General features: G+C 46.3%; 1 protein-coding gene across 3 annotated transcripts in view; it reads left to right on the top strand.

The window, feature by feature from the left end:
* FAM135B (family with sequence similarity 135 member B) overlaps positions 1–18487 on the top strand; it is a 352320-nt gene that overhangs the window by 282444 nt on the left and 51389 nt on the right. For all 3 annotated transcript variants that reach the window (XM_073018372.1, XM_008001609.3, XM_038000098.2), the window contains exons 8-9: positions 5458–5611; positions 7800–7849. In XM_073018372.1, coding sequence (XP_072874473.1) covers positions 5458–5611; positions 7800–7849 — 204 coding nt within the window. The remainder of the gene's footprint in view (positions 1–5457; positions 5612–7799; positions 7850–18487) is intronic.

Below are 18487 nucleotides of genomic sequence, written 5' to 3'. Positions count from 1 at the left end.
AACTAACTTTATCCTGACTTTCCTTGTTAGGAAACTGGCACTTCCTGTGTTAAAGGTCTAGCTCAGGCAACTTGCTAGTGAGGGTGCCACTGTGAGTGAGGTACAGGCCTGTTTGACTCCAGATTCTGCCTTCAAAACCAAATTGTGTCCCTGTGGAGCTCCCCACTAAGTTAAAATTCATTCTTAGGCTTCTAAGTGGATCACTGTTGAATCTTAAGCTGCACCATCCATAGACATGTTCACCGAGGCCGTCAATGAGCGTGTCCTAAGTAAGCAAAATTTCCTCTTAATGTGCACTGACTTTATACTGGAGCATTACATAAGTCTGCATTTTGCTGGAATAATCTCATTTAATCCTTAACAGCAACCCTCTGATGCTGATTTCAGGACTGTGCCCTCTTTTCAGGTGATGAACGTGCTGTGTGGGGAGGGGAAGAAACCTCCCCAAGGTGACATTGGTAGTAAGTGGAAAAGCAAAAACGAAGACTAACTGGGCATGGCTTATGCCTGGAATCCCACTACTTCTGAGAGGCGGAGGAGAGAGGATCACTTAAACCTAGAAGTTCAAAACCAGCCTGGGCAACATCGTGAGACCTCATCTCTACAAAAAAGTTAAAACATTAGCCAAGTGTCATGGCACATGCCTGTAGTCCCAGCTACTCAGGAGACTGAGGTGGAAGGATCACTTGCTCCCAGGAGGTCGAGGCTGCAATGAGCCATGATTGCGCCACTGCACTCCAACCTGGGTAGCAAAGCAAGGCCTTATCTCAAGCAAAACAAAAGAAACAGACTGTTTGCCCTGTATCTCATGCTGCAGACTCCATATTTAACCATACAAATATTTTCCCATTTACAGTGGACTTACCTCGGTCTCAGAAGGGGAGAGGTGTTTTTTTGTTTTTTTGTTTTTTTGTTTTTTTTTTTTTTGAGACAGAGTTTCATTCTTGTTGCCCAGGCTGGAGTGCAATGGCATGATCTTGGCTCACCGCAACCTCCACCTCTCAGTTTCAAGTGATTCTCCTGCCTCAGTCTCCTGAATAGCTGGGATTACAGGCATGCACCACCACTCCCGGCTAATTTTGCGTTTTTAGTAGAGACGGGGTTTCTCCATGTTGGTAAGGCTGGTCTTGAACTCCCGACCTCCTGTGATCCGCCCACCTCAGCCTCCCAAAGTGCTGGGATTATAGGCGTAAGTCACTGTGCTCAGCTGAAAGGTGCCTATTTTTTGTCCTGCTTCTGTTGTGGGACAGGCCCAGGCCAGGGACCTTCTATTTGCAAGTTCATTCACCATGTAATGATCTGCCTGCCTGCTTGATTCTTGTTTTATTATTTAGGGTTTTCATTTCAGATTGCTGGAAAGACTGTTGCTAAAATGTTACTGCTTTGTGCTAGGGAAATGGCGCACGGTTTTTCAATGCTCTTCGTGCAATTCTAATGGAGGCACACCGGCCCGTCCACTCTGACACCGACTCTGCAGGTCTGCAGGACTGACGAATGGGATTTTCTGCAGTATATCGCACACTTTCAATAAGTCGTGCTGCTGAGCAATTTATGAAGAATGGAAGGTTTATTTTTGTTTTGTTTTGTTTATAATACTCTCTAGCCATACATTTTTTTTTTCAGGATTTCTCTTTGGATTAGCATTTTGACTTATTATTATTTCAATAATCGTACTGAATCAGCCCCGTGAAGATTCCCCAAAGTTTTCTTTAAGTGTCTCTTGAAAAATCTCTATGACATTGGTGTCTAGTTTTAAAAGTCAAACTTGATAAGAGACTTCATAGATTCCTTGCCTTCTTTAAAATGTCCTGAAGCTTTGCAGAATGAGACCAGGGTGACGGGATAGTGGAGCTGTGGCAGGTAGCGGGACCTGAAAATGGGATTCTCAGGACTGCTTGAAGCCAACTGGGGATTCATGACTACTGTATTTGGTGCCTTTGTTAATCCCCTTTCTGCTTTCATTTCTGCTTAGTCACAGCTGTCAGAGACACTGCAGGACTTGAATGCCTCAGTCAAAGCAAGCGGAGCTTTGTCCAGCATGTGTTCTCTGCCAGGCCTGGTTTCAGAGGCAGGTGTGGCATGCCGAGAAAGGACAACCTCGCTTCAGCCCTGAATCCTGAGAAGCATTTCTGCTGCTGGCAAGCAGAGTGACCTTGCACATGTCACTCAGTTCTTTGAGCCATAGTCTTTTGATCTATGAAATGGAAATAAGAGTTTCTATTATTATTGTTTGATCTGATCAGAACGAATTCCAATGTTTGGTGATAAAAGCAAGCAACAGAGAAATGTCCAGAGCATTCTCCAACTTATAAGTGTGTCTGTGCATGTTTTTAAGACATGCACACATGTAGTAAGTATGTATTCATATACAAGAGCATAGATGGGCAGTATTCCAGAAGAATACACAAGAAAAAAAATTATTAGACTATGGGGAATGGGACACTTCATGTTGTGTTTACTTTGGTGATATTGGTAGGGTTTTGTTTCACCGTATTTATATTCTATTTTGAAAATCAAAATGAGAGTATCTGCCTTTCATGGTGCTTGCTGAAGATCAAAGGAGATAAAGTACAATAGGACTATCTAGATGCTTCATAAGCAGTGACTTCTTTCCTGCTCCATAGATCTGGCTGGTCTGATGTGCTCCGTGCTGCATACAAGCTCTCTTCGACTTTCTACAGCCGTACTGGCTTCTCTGTATTAACCCTTAATATAATAGGAAAGTTGAGAGATGTGAATACATGGGTTACCCTGAACGCAGACAGGGCAGTTGGTTGAGTTTTCTGGTTCTAAAATGGACAAGTCTTCTGATTCCAAAACTTGCTGAATGTCTTAAGTTCAAATCAGAAAGAATTTAACAAGCTTTTAATCCAAGGCCAGGTTTCAGAGCTGAGAAATGTGAGCCATGGAGGGTAAAGTTCTGCAGAGGGTCTCTCTCCTGTACTCTGTGGTACGATGTCCAGCCCTACCTTCAGATCTGAGCCATTCGCTCTTCATACTGCTGGGAATGTTGGTGGCCAACAGCAGTTGGCTAAGTATGGAGACTGCCCTATCTGGAGAGAGCTGCTCCTCCAAGGTCACACTTCCCTGCTAGGGTGATATGGTTTGACTCTGTGTCCCAACCCACATCTGATCTCGAACTGTAATCCCCATGTGTCAAGAGAAGAACCTGTAATCCCCACATGTTGAGCGAGGAGGTGATTGGATCATTGGGGCAGTTTCCCCGCTGCTGTTCTTATGATAGTGAGTAAGTTCTCATGAGATCTTATGGTTTCATAAGAGTTTGGAAGTTCCTCCTTTGCATTTCTCTCTCCTCATGCCTTGTAAGATGTGCCTGCTTCCCCTTCCTTCATGACTGTAAGTTTTCTGAGGCCTCCCCAGCCATGGGGAACTGTGAGTCAATTAAACACCTTTCCTCTATAAATTACCCAGTCTCAGGTATTTCTTTATAGCACTGTGAAAGCGAACTAATACATAGGGTAACCCACACCAAGTACTGATCAGTGAACGGGTACAAAGACCTGGTCCTTGCCCCAAGGCCGGGTAACTCTGCAGGCCCAGCACTCCCCACAGCATCAGCTGAGGTCTCTGTTGCACCCGCAGGACAATGCAGTGCAGTTCCTCCAGCCGTCCTGCTTTACAGTTGCACAGATGTTGCTCCTGAGAGCACAACTCAGTGACCCTCTCTTGGTTTCTCATAGTGTCTCACCTAAGACAGTATCAGAGGTAGATGGCGGCAGGCCTGAGACTTCCATCCATTTCCTAATTTGTAGCACCTTGCATCACACATGACAATCATTGTGGTATGGTGGTTAGAGAGGGTATAATAGTGCCTGTCATTATCTGCCTATACAACACCCTTGGGAGGGTAGATGATGTGCAGATGTGTATCGACTCCAGGAGACTTGCCCAGCCCACATTGGATCAACTCAGCCCTCTTGGATGGCAGCTAGGAGAAAAGAGACCAAGCAAGGCAGGAGGCTCTCTGGTCATTGACTGTGCAGACTCATTCACAAAAGCCAAGGTGAAATGCCACCAATTCCTCACCTGGCGTTTCTTCTAGCAGGCAGACAAGGCAGCCTGGGAACATGAAGAGCCACTGCCTTCTCCCATCACGGCCATGTAAGCAGTAGATGGGCACCAGCACACTACTCAAGACTCCCACCTACGTGCCCAGGCCTTTTCCCACATGATTCCTTTCTCTGCTCTAAGAACAAATCTCTCTTAAAATTCACCTTAGGACATCCTTCTCTGTTGAGTTGGCAAGAAAGAGCCATCCTGTTCATTCCTTTTCATCATGCCTAGGTCTCCAAGTGCACTGTAGACTTAGGTGTCTTTTCCTCATTGGACAAACTACTTTGTAATTCTACCAGTTTAATCCATTCTATTTCTACAAACAAAATATAGTGTTACAGTGTTGTGACACTGCATGCTCACATGCAGAGCTGTTTACAGGTGTGTGCAGAGCTGTGTACAGGTGTGTGCAGAGCTGTGTACAGGTGTGTGCAGAGCTGTTTACAGATGTGCTTTCAGCATTGGTTACTTAACCCCACAACTTCTTTCTACATTACAATGATACTTTCTTTTCCTCCTTTTCAGCATGACCTACTGCTCACTCACCTGCTGCAAAGGACTTTCTAAATTTCTTCTCTCTCTCTGAAAAGGAGCCCACAGCCACCTGTCCCATGGCCTCTATAGTGTACCCTGCAGTGGTGGGGAAAGGAGGTTTGTGTATTAGTCCGTTCTCAGGCTGCTAATAAAGACATACCCAAGGCTGGGTCATTTATAAAGGAAAGAGGTTTAATGGACTCACAGTTCCACATGGCTGGGGAGGCTTCACAATTACGGCAGAAGGTGAAGGATGAGCAAAGTCATGTCTTACATGACGACAGGCAAGAGAGCATTTGCAGGGGAACTGCCCTTTATAAAACCATCAGATCTTATGAGACTTATTCACTGTCATAAGAACAGCATGGGAAAAACCCACCCCCTTGACTCAATTACCTCCCACTGGGTCCCTCCCGTGACACGTGGGGATTATTACAGTTCAAGGTGAGACTTGAGTGGGGACACAAAGCCAAACCATATCAGCTTGTAAGTGGGGCCACTCGGTTGTCTCAAACCTGTGCGGCCAGTGTCCTCATCACCTTCACGATCATTTATTATTATTGTGATTATTGTTGCTATTTGATTATTTTAATCTGAATATAAGACAAAGGTGTGGCAGATTTCAGTGTTTTCTTACCTGGAGGGATAAAGAAGCGATTCCAGCTCAGGACTCTCTTTTTCTTGGAATCTTCAACCATGTTCCAGTTTTACTCAGGATGGGGTCTGCTTCCTTCCCTGAACATCCAAACATTTTGTGAATGTGGGTGTGGGCAGATGGAGCATCAGGGCCCTATGCTACCTGGGCCAGGTGCAATGTGCCTCAACCTCTGTTTCTGTTTCACTCTGCAGGGAAGCTTCTACATCACCTCCGAGAACTGCATGCAGCACGCACACAAGTGGCACCGAGACCTGTGCCTGTTGCTCCTCCACGCTTACCGGGGACTCCGTCTCCACTTCCTGGTGATCATGCGGGACATCCCGGAGCTGCCACACACGGAGCTGGGTAAGGGCCCAGGACAGGGGCGAGCCCATCCCAGCAGCTCATGTGCCTCCTCCAGACAAGGGGATGGGGAAAAGCTGGCATGCTTTTGTAAATGTCACAGGAATAACACTGGTCCAGGTAGGTTTGGGCTGTGATTTTCATTATTCTAGCAGGAGAGGATCTGGGAAATGCAAATACAGTAAGAGAAGACACGTGCTCTTTAAGGCACATTCATTCACTCACGCATTCATCTGGTAGACATCTATTACCTATTACACACCTGCCACCCCACTGCCTAATTTTAGGTTGCTTTCTAGAGGAAAATGCTAGTTTATAGCCTTTTCTTAATTAAGCTGTAATTATGGAATTGTAACTTACAAGAGTGTAAAACAATCCTCATAAAGAACTATATATATACACATACACACACACACACACACATATGCATCTATCTATGCTTGATCTGGATGATTATAGAAACTTCTTAGTATCCATGACATTTGGTTATCTTGGGATCAATTGACTTTTGCACATGGATTTTCCAAAGATGAGACATCATGGAAATCAGTGGGCTTATTGACAGACAGTGGTCCTGAAACTCAGAGAGGTAAAAGGGTTGCTCAGCATCACACAGTGCTGTGTGGCAGATCCATGACAGGAGCTCAGGGATCCCTTGGGGCAGAGTCCTCTGTATCATGTCACACTCAGTAACAACAGGTTATATGTCCTGGTTCTGCTCAAAGTTCTCTAATAAGGCCTCATTGCCTCTAGAACAGAGGCCAAGTTCTTAGCCTGCTTTTCAAGGATAACACCCATTTCAACATCAGAACCCTGCTGGGTACCTTGACTTCCGTATCTTTACCCCAGACCTCAACTGCTGAGATAACTGTGGTTTTGGCTGGGTTGATGGCCTTGTTCATTGTTTGTTGCTGCACTGAAATCATCACGTAAAAAAGATGTATTTGCATATTTTGCTTCCCAGCTAGACTGAGGTCTTTTAGAGCTGATTCTCCTCAGATCCCTGCTGCACTCTCTCCGGTATGTACAGTAAAGGAGTAGGTACAAGGTTATAGTTGTTGAATTGAATCCGGAGCCTTCTTACCATAAGCTTTATCAGCTCTCACATCTTAGACAAATCCTGTACTCAGGCACTATTCTTTGAATCACACAATCATTGAATTTTTTTCAAGTTCCAATCCTATGCATGCAGGAAAGACATGTACAGAATCAGAGGGACTTTGTATAGCTCAAATGAAAAAATGGAGATTTTTCAGTAGCTGTTGGATTCCTGATATAACTTCTAATATTATATTTTATTCAAAGGAGCTGAATTTATTTGTTCGTTCACACCCTCGTCATATTTTACTGGACGTGTACTCTGTGTCAGATTCTGTGCTAGACACTGAGAATACATAGCCATGAATAGTGTATCAGAAGTTCATTTTGCCTTGTGGAGTTCAGGGACCTGAGTTCAGCGGTGAAGTAGAGAGGTAGCTACTAATCAGGTCATCAGCAAGGACCGTAAGTTGCTAAGAGATTGTTTCCACTCACCTAGGCAAGCATGCTTTAATTAAAATCCATGCCAGAGCCGTGTACGAATGACTGACCACGGCATCATGGAACCGGAGGAGAGTTCAAACCCAGTTGTGACCATGAAAACAAATGGCCAGAGGCCACCTGGTTTCTGTTAATAAGATGGCCACGTTCTTCAGTATCAGAGCCGGTGGGGCTGAGCAGGAGGTTCTCAGGGCTTCTGATATTTTATCTTTAAGATAGAGATTCAAATCCATGTTCTGTATATGATGCACAGTTGTATCTCTCTCTCTCTCTCTCTCTCTCTCTCTCTCTCTGTGTGTGTGTATGTGTGTGCGTGTGTGTGTGTGTGTGTGTACCTACAAAAATAGAAATAAACATGGAATCTCTCCGGGCCACACAAGTGTTGCATGAATTTGGGACGTGCTGCTTCTCATAACTGTGTGCATCGGGTGATATTGGCTTTTATCTAGTACTCAGTTCATGGCTCCAATCAGGTTTATTCTCCTGATAAGCACAATTCCATTAGGCAGTTAGAATAGACAGAAGGTCCTCAGCAATGTGTTTGTCTCTGTGACTTTAATGCCAATGTGAAACTTTTGCTTTTTCATTTAATAGCAACTGCTGCGTTTCACTATGTGTTCATTGAATCAAACAGTTTATTTTTTCTTTCTAGAGGCCCTTGCTGTTGAAGAAACACTTTCTCAGCTGTGCTCAGAGCTGCAGGTAATTGGAGAGCTGGCGCTGGGGTCTGAATGAATGGCAGTAGTTTTGCAAGACAAATGCAGTTGCTTGCTTGCTATATAAAACAGAAGTGAAAAGACACCACTTGTGACTTCACTCTAGATACCAAGCTGGAGAAATATTCTTACATTCTGTTACCCTACATCACTGTGTTCTATAAGTATGTGCCTTGTTAGATATTTTGGAAAAACTAAACATGTTCACAGATTTTTGTTTCCCTGAAGCTTAGACTACACATATGTATTTGTCCATTACCCATCCATTGAACAAACATTTGTTGACTAGTAACTCAGTGCTTCTCACTGTGGATGACAGAATCTTGCACCTGTGCACAGATGGCCTCAGGCATGGCAGGGATGCTAGATGACATGAAAACAGTGATGAAAATGAAAACAGTCACGACAATGAAAACAGTCACGTGCATTTGCCAAAAAAAACTTCATCAAGCGTGCATTAAGAGTAAAGGCTGAATAAATATTTGACAAATGCATGCTGCTGCTATTTACTGTCTCTGGAACACTTTTACATCCCCCTTGTGTTGGATATCTGGGTGAGTACTCTTATTTCTATATGAAGAACAGGCAAATTAAGGTTGGAAAAAAGTCTATACCAGGGTGACTAACACAGCTAATTAGTACTAGAAGCAGGACTCAAACTCTCATCCCCAAACCGACATCTCTGTCTGTTAAACCAGTGTTTTTCAACCCTGGCTGTACATTAGAATCATCCTTGGAACTTTAACGATGCATCTTTGCCTGAGCCTGGATGCCCAAACTGGCTGAAACAGAAGATCTGGGATTGGAGTTCGATACTGTGTTTTTATTCAAAGCTCCCCAGATGAATATTATGTGCAGCCAGGGTTGAGAACCCCTGCTTTAGAGCATGTTAGAAAGTTCGTAAAATCCATTCTCACAGTGGATGCAGAGGAGATCCCTGGAGAGGGCAGAATGTGGAGGCAGAGACCGAAGAGGGTGTTGGGAGCTTAGGGCTGGAGGGTCTTTGGGGAGGGACCATTGGACGGCAGCCTGGGAGAAGGGGTGGGGCTTGGCTTGTAGCAATAACAGGGAAACACATGCCAAGTACTGATTATCCTAAATCCAGCATCAGCAGACTGTAAGAAGGCAACACAGGAGTCCATTTGGAGAGTGTGTAAGAGCCACTGAGATGAGTCAAAGACCTAATGTCCACACTTGGGGGCTCATATGCTCCGACTCTGATGCAGTATTGATGATGAGCGTCTGAGTGGGCAGCTGGGTAGACAGGAGGCCCTGGGCTCCAGATGGCTACAGCTCTCATCCTTCCCCGAGTGAGCCTCAATGCACCCACTGCGTTAGGCAGGGACCAGAAGCTTCAAAGCCATGCTGGCCTGGGTTTAAATCCAGGCTCTGAGCTTCTCCTTGGAGCAGTTGTGGAACCTGAGACAATGGGCTCACCCTTTGGGGCCTGGGACTCCTCATCTACATAGTAGGTTTGTTCCGAGAGGACCACTGGAGAGCTCAAGCAAGGACCCTCCTAAGTGCTCTGCTCAGGGGTCTGCTCTTCTCTGGTGAGATGGCCTCTCCTTCCAGGGCTGGCTCGGGCTGCCTCAGGCTCCATCCCCTGAGGGCCTGGCCAGAGCCACATACCTGTGGAGGTGCAACTCAGCATCCCAAGGGGAAACTGCTTTACTCTGTAAATTATCAGGAATTTAGTTTTAGCAATTGAAACAACAAGGAACACAGGAACAGGCAGCTTTCCAATTCAGCCTTTCCATTTCCCATCATGAGATCAGGCTGAAGAGCTGATTCGTGACTATTTGACTATTTGTCAATACGCCCACTCTCTTTCCTTCTGGGTGTGGCCTGCAAGTTCTCTGTGTTGGTCTCTGTGCCTGTTATGTTCAGGTTTCCAGGAGCTTCTCTTCCCTAGTCCGGGATCACCATAGCACCAGCATCACCGACTTATATTTAATCAGCAGGGATTGTCAGCCTGGCACAGTCCTAAATGCTTGTCAATAAAATCCCCTTTAATCTTTCTATAGCCCCTGAGATTTCACCATTACCAAAGCACTTGTCCAAAGTCACCTGGTAAGTGGTAGGAGGAATTGGTGCTCACACGCAGCAGGCCTTCTGCTCCAGAGTCCCAGCTAGGTCACCGGACAGGGCCTGCTGCTGCACTGCAGTTGTGAGAGCAGGCAGGGACCACTGCCTGTTTTCTCCTTATATGTCACATGATGGTCCGTGGTGGCTAGTAGGTGGTAGTGGTGGGGAATCCTGTATTGCAAAGATCATGCACATCAGAGCCAGGGGGACATGGCTTTGAATTCTCTACCTACTCACTGTGTGACTTTAGGCAAGTTGCTTAATCTTCATGAACCTTGATGTTCTTATCTGTAATATGGGGATAAAAATCAATCTGTTTTCACTGATGCAACCACCCAATGGGTTCACTTTACCCACTGCCTAGACAGAGCTCCGTTATCAAGACAGGGGAATAGCAATAGAGAAAGAGTAGTTCACACAGAGCCAGCTATACAGAAGACCTGAGTTTTATTATTACTCAAATCAGTCTCCCCAGGCATTTGGGGATCTGAGTTTTTAGAGTAATTTGCTGAGTAGGGGCCAGTGAGTCAGGAGTGCTGATTGGTTGGGTTGGGGATGAGTCCAACTGTCCTCTTGCACTGAGTCAGTTCCTGGGTGGGGACCACAAGACCAGATGAGCAAGTTTATCAATCTGGGTGATGCCACTGATCCATCAAGTGCAGGGTCTGCAAAATATCTTAGGTTTTACAATAGTGATATTATTCCATAGAAGCAATTTGAGGAGGGTCAGAATCTTGTAGCCTCCAGCTGCATGACTCCTAAACCATAATTTCTAAGATTTTGGCTTGTTTGGTAGTCTTACAAAGGCAGTCTAGTTCACCAGGCAAGAAGGGGTTTTGTTTTGGGAAAGGGCTGCTATCTTTGTTTCAAACTGTAAACCAAGTTCCTCCCAAAGTTCGTTTGGCCTATGCCCAGGAATGAACAAGGACAGCTTAGAGGTTAGAATCAAGAAGGAAGTGGTTATTTCAGGTCTTTTTCACCATCTCAGTTACAATTTTGCAATGGTGGTTTCATTGATGTCTTTTTCTCTTAGCCAATAAGCCTGGCACACTGGCTGGTTGCCTGGCTACATTGTGTGAATTTTCTCATGCAATTGATAAAATAATTCTATAAGATAAGCCATCACATTCTTTTCAGTGGACGAAGAAACAGGGCTGACTCACACACTGACCAGAGTCACAGTGCTGGCAGAACAGGGCTAGGCTGCTGGTCCCTGCGAAGCTGAGCCCTCCCCAGTGTGATGCAAGCCCAGGAGGCAACATCGGTGCAGGGAATAGAGATGGTGTCCACAAGGTCTGGCCCTGTGCAGTAAATGCAGAAAATGGAAACCATCAGGTCTAGTGCAAGTATTTATCAAATGATGGGAGCTTTGGCTTGTCATTTTTTGTGGTCATAAAGTAGAGTTTGGTGATACTCATGCCTTTGGCAGGGAATATGGTTAAATGTCCAGGTTCCTTTTGTCTTCATGGCAAAAAGGATCAACGTTTTCCTGGGAACGACTGCCATCCGTCTTTTGGCCCATGAGTTTTTAATTTCACAAACATTTCCCCAACCCCCAGTGCTTCTCAGATCCAGTGCTCTTCAGGTCTCAGCCATGGGGACTCAGTGGTGACCCCTTGCTCATGCAGCACATAGCCTAGGGAGGTGATCTTTTCACTCTGGAACTTATACTGCTTAGAAGGGCTCCTGGCACCTAGAAGCTCTGAATAAATGCTAGAATGAGTGGATGAACCGTAGCAAAGGTGAGGAAGTGACGGACCCTGGAGCCACTAATGTCATACCCCTGAGACTATTGGCCAATCTGCAAAAGGAGCTTGGATTCAGTATGTTCATTTACTGATCTAGTGGACCTGTGTGTGCCGTTGTCCTGTGTCATGCATCACCTCAAAAGCAGTGGGTAAAGGCTTCTGCCCAGACTGCAGGGCAGAGTCCTGAATCAGCCAGCTGGCTGTCCAGCGTTGGGCAGGCCATAGGAGAATGAAGTGGGGTCACAGGTACACAGTGCTCAGAACAGAGCTTGGGGCAAAATGCCACCACCAGTGTCACTGCTGTCCTTGTCATTGTTCTCCTATTCCATGGGCCTGGTGTTGACGAAAAGAGTCAAACTCCATAAAATATTTGAGAAGATTTATTCTGAGCCAAATATGAGTAACTATGGCTTATGACACAGTCCCAGAAGATTGAGAACACGTGCCCAGGGTGGTCAGGCTATAGCTTGGTTTTATGCATTTTAGGGAGACATAAGACATCAGTCAATACATGTAAGATCTGCATTGGTTTGGTTCAAAAAGGTGGGGCAACTCAAGGCTGGTTGGGCAGTGAGGCTTCCAGATCAGGTAGATTCAAAGATTTTCTGATTGGCATTTGGTTGAAAGAGGTTATCTAAAGACCTGGAATCAATACAAGGGAGTCTGGGTTAAGATAAGGGGTTGTTGAGACCAAGTTCTTATTATGCAGATGAAGGCCTTTGGATAGCAGACTTCAGAGAGAATAGATGGTAAATATTTCTTATCAGACTTAAAAAGGTGCCAGATGGTGGGAATTAAACAATGAGATCACTTGGACACAGGAAGGGGAACATCACACAAGGGGCCTATTGTGGGGAGGGGTGAGGGGGGAGGGATAGCATTAGGAGACATACCTAATGTAAATGGTGAGTTAATGGGTGCAGCACACCAACATGGCACATGTATACATATGTAACAAACCTGCACGTTGTGCACATGTACCCTAGAACTTAAAGTATAATAATAATAATAATAAAATGGTGCCAGACTCTTAGTTAATTCTCTCCCACATCAGAAAAACAACAACAACAACAACAACAAAAACATAAAGGGAAGGAGATTCTCTAACAATGTAGATGTTTGTCTTAGAGAGGCCGCTTTGCAGGGTCATTCCAAAATATGTTAAATAACTGTATTTTAGAGTAAAATACTTCAGTTGCTTTCAGGACCTGCTGTCTGTTGTGTTGGTATTTTCTTGCTACAAGTAGTCTGTTTTGTCAGTCTTAAGTCCTCTGTTTTAACATTATAATTTGCTGGTCAGCTGTGCCTGAATTCCAAAGGGAGAAAGGTATAATGAGGCATGCGCAGCCAACCATTCCTATCATGGCCTGACTAGTGCTTCAGGTTTGCATTTGAATGCCCCTGACCAAGAGGTGGGGTCCATTCAGTTAGTTTGGGGGCTCAGAATTTTATTTTTGATTTATAGTGGTGAGGGTTGTGGATGTGGCCATCGCGGTTGTAATTGGCTGGAGCTGGCATTGCAGGTGCTAAGAGAATTTACCAAGACAGTCATAGGTAAAGAAAGGCAAATTTATTGAAGTACGAAGGTAGGAAGATAAGTTGCAAGGGTACCACAGGCAGCAGAGCAGACAAGGGGCTGTCTGCAAAGAGTCAGAGACTGGAGGGAAGTTTTAAAGGGTCATGCTGGAAGGGCTCCTTGCAGATAAAGTTGTGCTACTGGGGCCATGTGCAGAACAAAGTATTTGGGAAAAGGATGTTGTGCCAGCAGGTTGTCCGTGATCAGCCATGTCTCAAAAAAATTGTTCTCCTGCATCTGGGACCCTTCCTTGTTGTTGCTTACTTATGTTACCTTATGAGGACTCCACAATGGATGCAGATACCGTATTGAAGCAGGAAATTTTCCCTGACCCCTTTGTGGGCAGGAACTGGAGGTAGGCACTGGAGCTAGCTGGCTGCTTCGGCACCAGCAGGGGCAAACTCCACTCACTCAAACCCATTGAGCTGAACCCCTCACAGGAGGTGAGCAGGTACAGGAGCCAGGGCAAGTGCTTTGGGATGCTCATGGGGGAAAAGTCCATGTGGGCCTCACAGCAGCATCTAGAGGGGAGTACCCATGACCCCCAAAGTCCCAGAAGGAGTGTTACAGTCAGCGCTCTTTTAGCTTTGCCATGTGTGGATGGCTTAAGTGTGTTAACAGCTCGGTTAACACCATTTTTTTTTTTTTTTTTTTTTTTTTTTTTTTTTTTTTTTTCTGAGATGGAGTCTCACTCTGTCGCCCAGGCTGGAGTGCAGTGGCACAATCTCGGCTGGCTGCAAGCCCTGCCTCCCGGGTTCACGCTATTCTCCTGCCTCAGCCTCCCGAGTAGCTGGGACTACAGGTGCCCACCACCACGCCCAGCTAAGTTTTTGTATTTTTAGTAGAGATAGGGTTTCACCGTGTTAGCCAGGATGGTCTTGATTTCCTGACCTCGTGATCCGCCTGCCTCAGCCTCCCAAAGTGCTGGGATTCCAGAAGTGAGCCGCCCTGCCCGGCCCAGCTCAGTTAACACTTTTTCACTTTTTCGCATGAGGTGACTGCTTTCCGCCAATGAGGGCAGTCAGTGTGACAGCCCTTTGCATCCACACCTGTGGTACGCGAGCTCTTGTTTGGCATCTGGGAAAACTCAGGTTGAAGTGATTGAAGGATGGTGAATGAATTGAAGGGTGGTGAATGAATTGAAGGGTGGTGAATGCAGAGGCTTGTATTGCTGATGAAAGTGGCTCTCAGTGGGAAGGGGAGCTGGAAAGGCCCCAGCCAGATGCCACTATGGAGCAACGCTGTTAAGCCATCCTTCTGAAGTCAAGCTGCTTCTCTCCAGCGTGCAACTGTAGTCTCTGGGGAGGCATCCAGCTGCTTCTCCTCTTCTCCTCTGTTGGCATAGCCTGTGGTTTTTATGGGCACAGGATAGGGGGTGGGGCTGGCCATGGATGTTTTGAAAAGGCAACATTTGAGCAGGAAAATAGAAATGAATGTTCTTACTTTGGGTCACAGTTCCAGGCCTGAGGGTGGGGCCCTTGCCAGGACCTTCCCTCTTCTGTCCAGAATTTTCCTGTCTTCTATCTCTATCAATATGTGGTAGAGGTATCCCAGGTTGATGTGTCACTAATTCTACCCAGGACAAGGCTGACTCCAGTGGACCTGAGAGAGGAGGCTAAGTTGGAGCCAAGCCTGGAGAGAATACAGAGCCTCTTTTCTGTTTGCACAAAGGCAGTAGATGGAACCTGGAAGCAGCAAGGCATGAGGTGCCTTGCTGTGCTTGTGAATAGTGGGCAGGGCTGCAGGAAGGCAGAGGGCATGGGGTGACTGAGGTTCTGTGGAGAGATCCCAGGCTAATAGTGAACAGGCCTGTGTGCCCCACGCACCATGGAGCTGAAACACATTCCCAAGTCACAGAGAACCATGAGGAAGGAGACTGACAAGTTATGTAGAGAAAGGAACGACTAGGATTTGTCTGTATCCACAGACACTTTGACACCAAATGCATGGAGGTTTTCCTCACACCAACAACCTTGCCAGCTCTCTGACATAAGCTGGATGTCTAGTGATCCAATTCAAACCTAATCCTGTCTACCTGGGTTCAGCATCAGATCCCACAGGTCAGGGGTGCAGCCCCACAAGACAGGCCTCACTTGAGGTACAAGTTGTGAGTCCTGGGCCTGCAGTACTTCTGACCAATCAGCTTTACATCAGGGGTTCCCATGATGCCCTCCTCTAGGTTGATAACTTGTTGAATGACTCAGAGAACTCAGGAAGCACTTTTCTTACTGTACCTGTTCTATGATAAAGAATATTGCAAAGAGTGCAGATGCACAGCCAGATGAAGACTTTCATGGGGTGAGGTTTGCAAGGAACCCAAGTGCAGGGACCTCTCACCTATAGAGTTCCTCCTAGCAGGTGAAGGCGTCCTCACCTGTACACCATCCTCCTGGCAGGTGAAGGCGTCCTCTCCTGTACACCATCCTCCTGGCAGGTGAAGGCGTCCTCTCCTGTACACCATCCTCCTGGCAGGTGAAGGCGTCCTCTCCTGTACACCATCCTCCTGGCATGTGAAGGCGTCCTCACCTGTACACCATCCTCCTGGCAGGTGAAGGCGTCCTCACCTGTACACCATCCTCCTAGCAGGTGAAGGCGTTCACTAACCTAGAACCTCTCTAAGACCCATCCCTTAAAGGTTTTCATGGAGGTTCCCTGACATTAGACACTATTGATTAAATCATTGGCCATTGTTTATTAGCTCAGTCCCCAGCCCCTCTCCTTTCTCCAGAGGTCAGGGGCGGGGCTCAAACTCCCAACTCTCCAATCATGGATTGGTCTTGCTGGCAAACAGCCTCTACCCTAAAGCTATCTAAAGGTCTGTCAAGAGTCACCTCATGAGTACAGGCTCAATTAGCATATGTTCGAAAGGAATTTATGAATAACAAAAGATGTTCCTGTGGCTTCAGAAATGTCAAGGGTTTTATTAATAGAATCTCTGTGACAGAAACTGTGGAGAGAGATATATATGTATGTGTATTTATGTGGGCTGTAGGCTCTTGGCCCCCTAAAGACCCAATTTCCCAGTGAGTTACAGAAACTTACATACCACCTTAAGGTTACAGAAAGATGGAGGCTTAGATTCTGGCAAAGCAGGTTATGGGAGGGAGAGAAGAGGCTTGGCCAGCCAAGGTGGCCTTGTTGTGTAGATGAAGTCTCCCTCACAGAGAATAGGTGGTACGTGTTCCTTTTCAGATTTTTAAAGGTGTGGAACTCTCCATCCCTCCTGGATCTTGGGAAAGGCATGGAAAAGGGAGGGGACCTGGCTTCATTAATGGAGATTCTCTGCAGATACGAATTTTCCCCACTTAAGGCAGTTTTGTTAGGTCACTTCTGCCTGGTGGCCAAGCAGCAGCTTTTTCAAAATATGTCAAAGAAATATGTTTGGGGATGAGAAATTTTAATTTCCTTCTATCACAATACCATACAAGGAAAGGCAGTGAATCTTGAGGCAGGAAATGGTGATTAAGGTTAATTGCAGTCACTACAACAATGACCATACCAACATACCCGGCCTAGGGAATGCTGGCTCCCTACCTGTGGTTCACCAGGCTCTATCCTTGCTGCAGCCCTGGGAGTACAAGGAGGGAGGTACTCAAGTATCCCCAATCATTTTGCTTTAAGTGGACACAGAGAAATGTGGCTTCCTTAAAGTCCATGAATCACTAAGGGTTGGGCCCAGGGTCTGAACGCAAGGCCACCTGCATTCCATTGCAATGCTATCTTGTCTGTTCCCCACAGTGGTTCTGGTGGGAGATTCAGGGGTTAGGATGCAGGCTGCCAGTGACTTGATCAAGTATATTTTATGACAGGTCAACTAGTTGCCTTCCTTTTCTAGGGCGGTGCCCCAAGCTACAGGGCTACCAGCTCTTGGTTTTGAGTGACTGTGTTGCCACAGGCTTTATTTTATACAAAGCAACTAAATTAGCCAACCACTGCAGGGATGTGGCTGCATGAAGAGGGTAGAAATGGTGAATGGGTGTGTGTTTCTGCCTACTCCTTGGTTTGCTAAAGATCTGGCCTGGCTGTTGGAGTGGAAGAAACAGCACCCGCTTCCCAAAAATCCCTGCAGAGCAAGCTGAGTCAGCAGCACTGTTTAGAGGTAGAACATCGCCACCTCCTGGTCTCCCCCATTCCTGCCAGTGGTGGGGTTGGGAAGGCTGGAAAGTGTTTTGGGTGATTTAAAGCAATTTGAAGACACAGAGTTCTGCAGTAGTGGAGTGATGTGGATGACTCTTTACTCCATGCGATTCTTATAAACGTTTACTTAGCATCTACTGTGTGCTGACCACTCGATTATTCACTGGGTATACAAAGGTGGAAGACACCAGGCAGGACTCGCTTGCAGCTCAATGAGAGATAGTGTTCACAGATAAGGTGGACACTGCTGATGTGGTCAGTACTGGAACCAGGGAGCGAGAGGTGAGGGGCTGCGGGAGCAAGGAGGAGCGGGCACCTTATCTTGCCTGGGGAGGCAGGGATGGAGCCTGGGACATTGCCCTGAAAGAGTGGGAGGGTGTCAGACACCAGTCAGGGAAGGACCCTCAGGGCAGAGGGAACAGCCATGCAAAGCCCAGGGTAAGGGCCCACCAGCCTGAAGCAGCGTGGGCACTTGGGGCCCACCTAGGTGGAGCTCAGGTGAGGATGCAGGGCAGGCTGGAGAGGATGCAGGCTGGAGAGGATGCAGGCTGGAGAGGATGCAGGCTGGAGAGGATGCAGGCTGGAGAAGGGAGTTGGAGCAGTTACTGAGGACCCCTGCTGTGAAGCCCAATTAGGAAGCGGGGTGTGCTCCCTGCAGAGGACCTGCAGGTTCTAATGAAACTCAGACATGTGCTTTGGTACAAACAAGTTTAACACATGCTGAGTATCAACTGGAGAGCAGTGTTGCTGTTGTGGTTTAATTTTTTATAACACAGCAATGTAGGGTTTTCTATAACACAAGAGAATTCCCTGGTTGCCCCCCAGTAAACTTCTGGGAGATCCCAAATTGTCATGTACTGTTTCCCAGAGCTGTACCCTCCTAGCAGGAACCATTAGTGATAAGTACAGTTACAAAGCATCCATGAGCAGCTTCTGACTGTGGACAGCCTGTTTTGTTGGTTTTGGGGAGTGGCGGAGATTGTGTATTTGGGATTTGTTTCTTTCATTTGTTTGTTTGCTTTGACCAGTCCTTTTGTCAGAGGGTTTTTAAATGCATTGTTTCATTTAACATCTTTTT

Source organism: Chlorocebus sabaeus, chromosome 8, assembly GCF_047675955.1.
Source record: "Chlorocebus sabaeus isolate Y175 chromosome 8, mChlSab1.0.hap1, whole genome shotgun sequence".
Taxonomy (NCBI): Eukaryota; Metazoa; Chordata; class Mammalia; order Primates; family Cercopithecidae; genus Chlorocebus; species Chlorocebus sabaeus.
The sequence above is the reverse complement of the archived record's forward strand: the minus strand, read 5'-3'. Positions and strand labels throughout refer to the sequence as shown.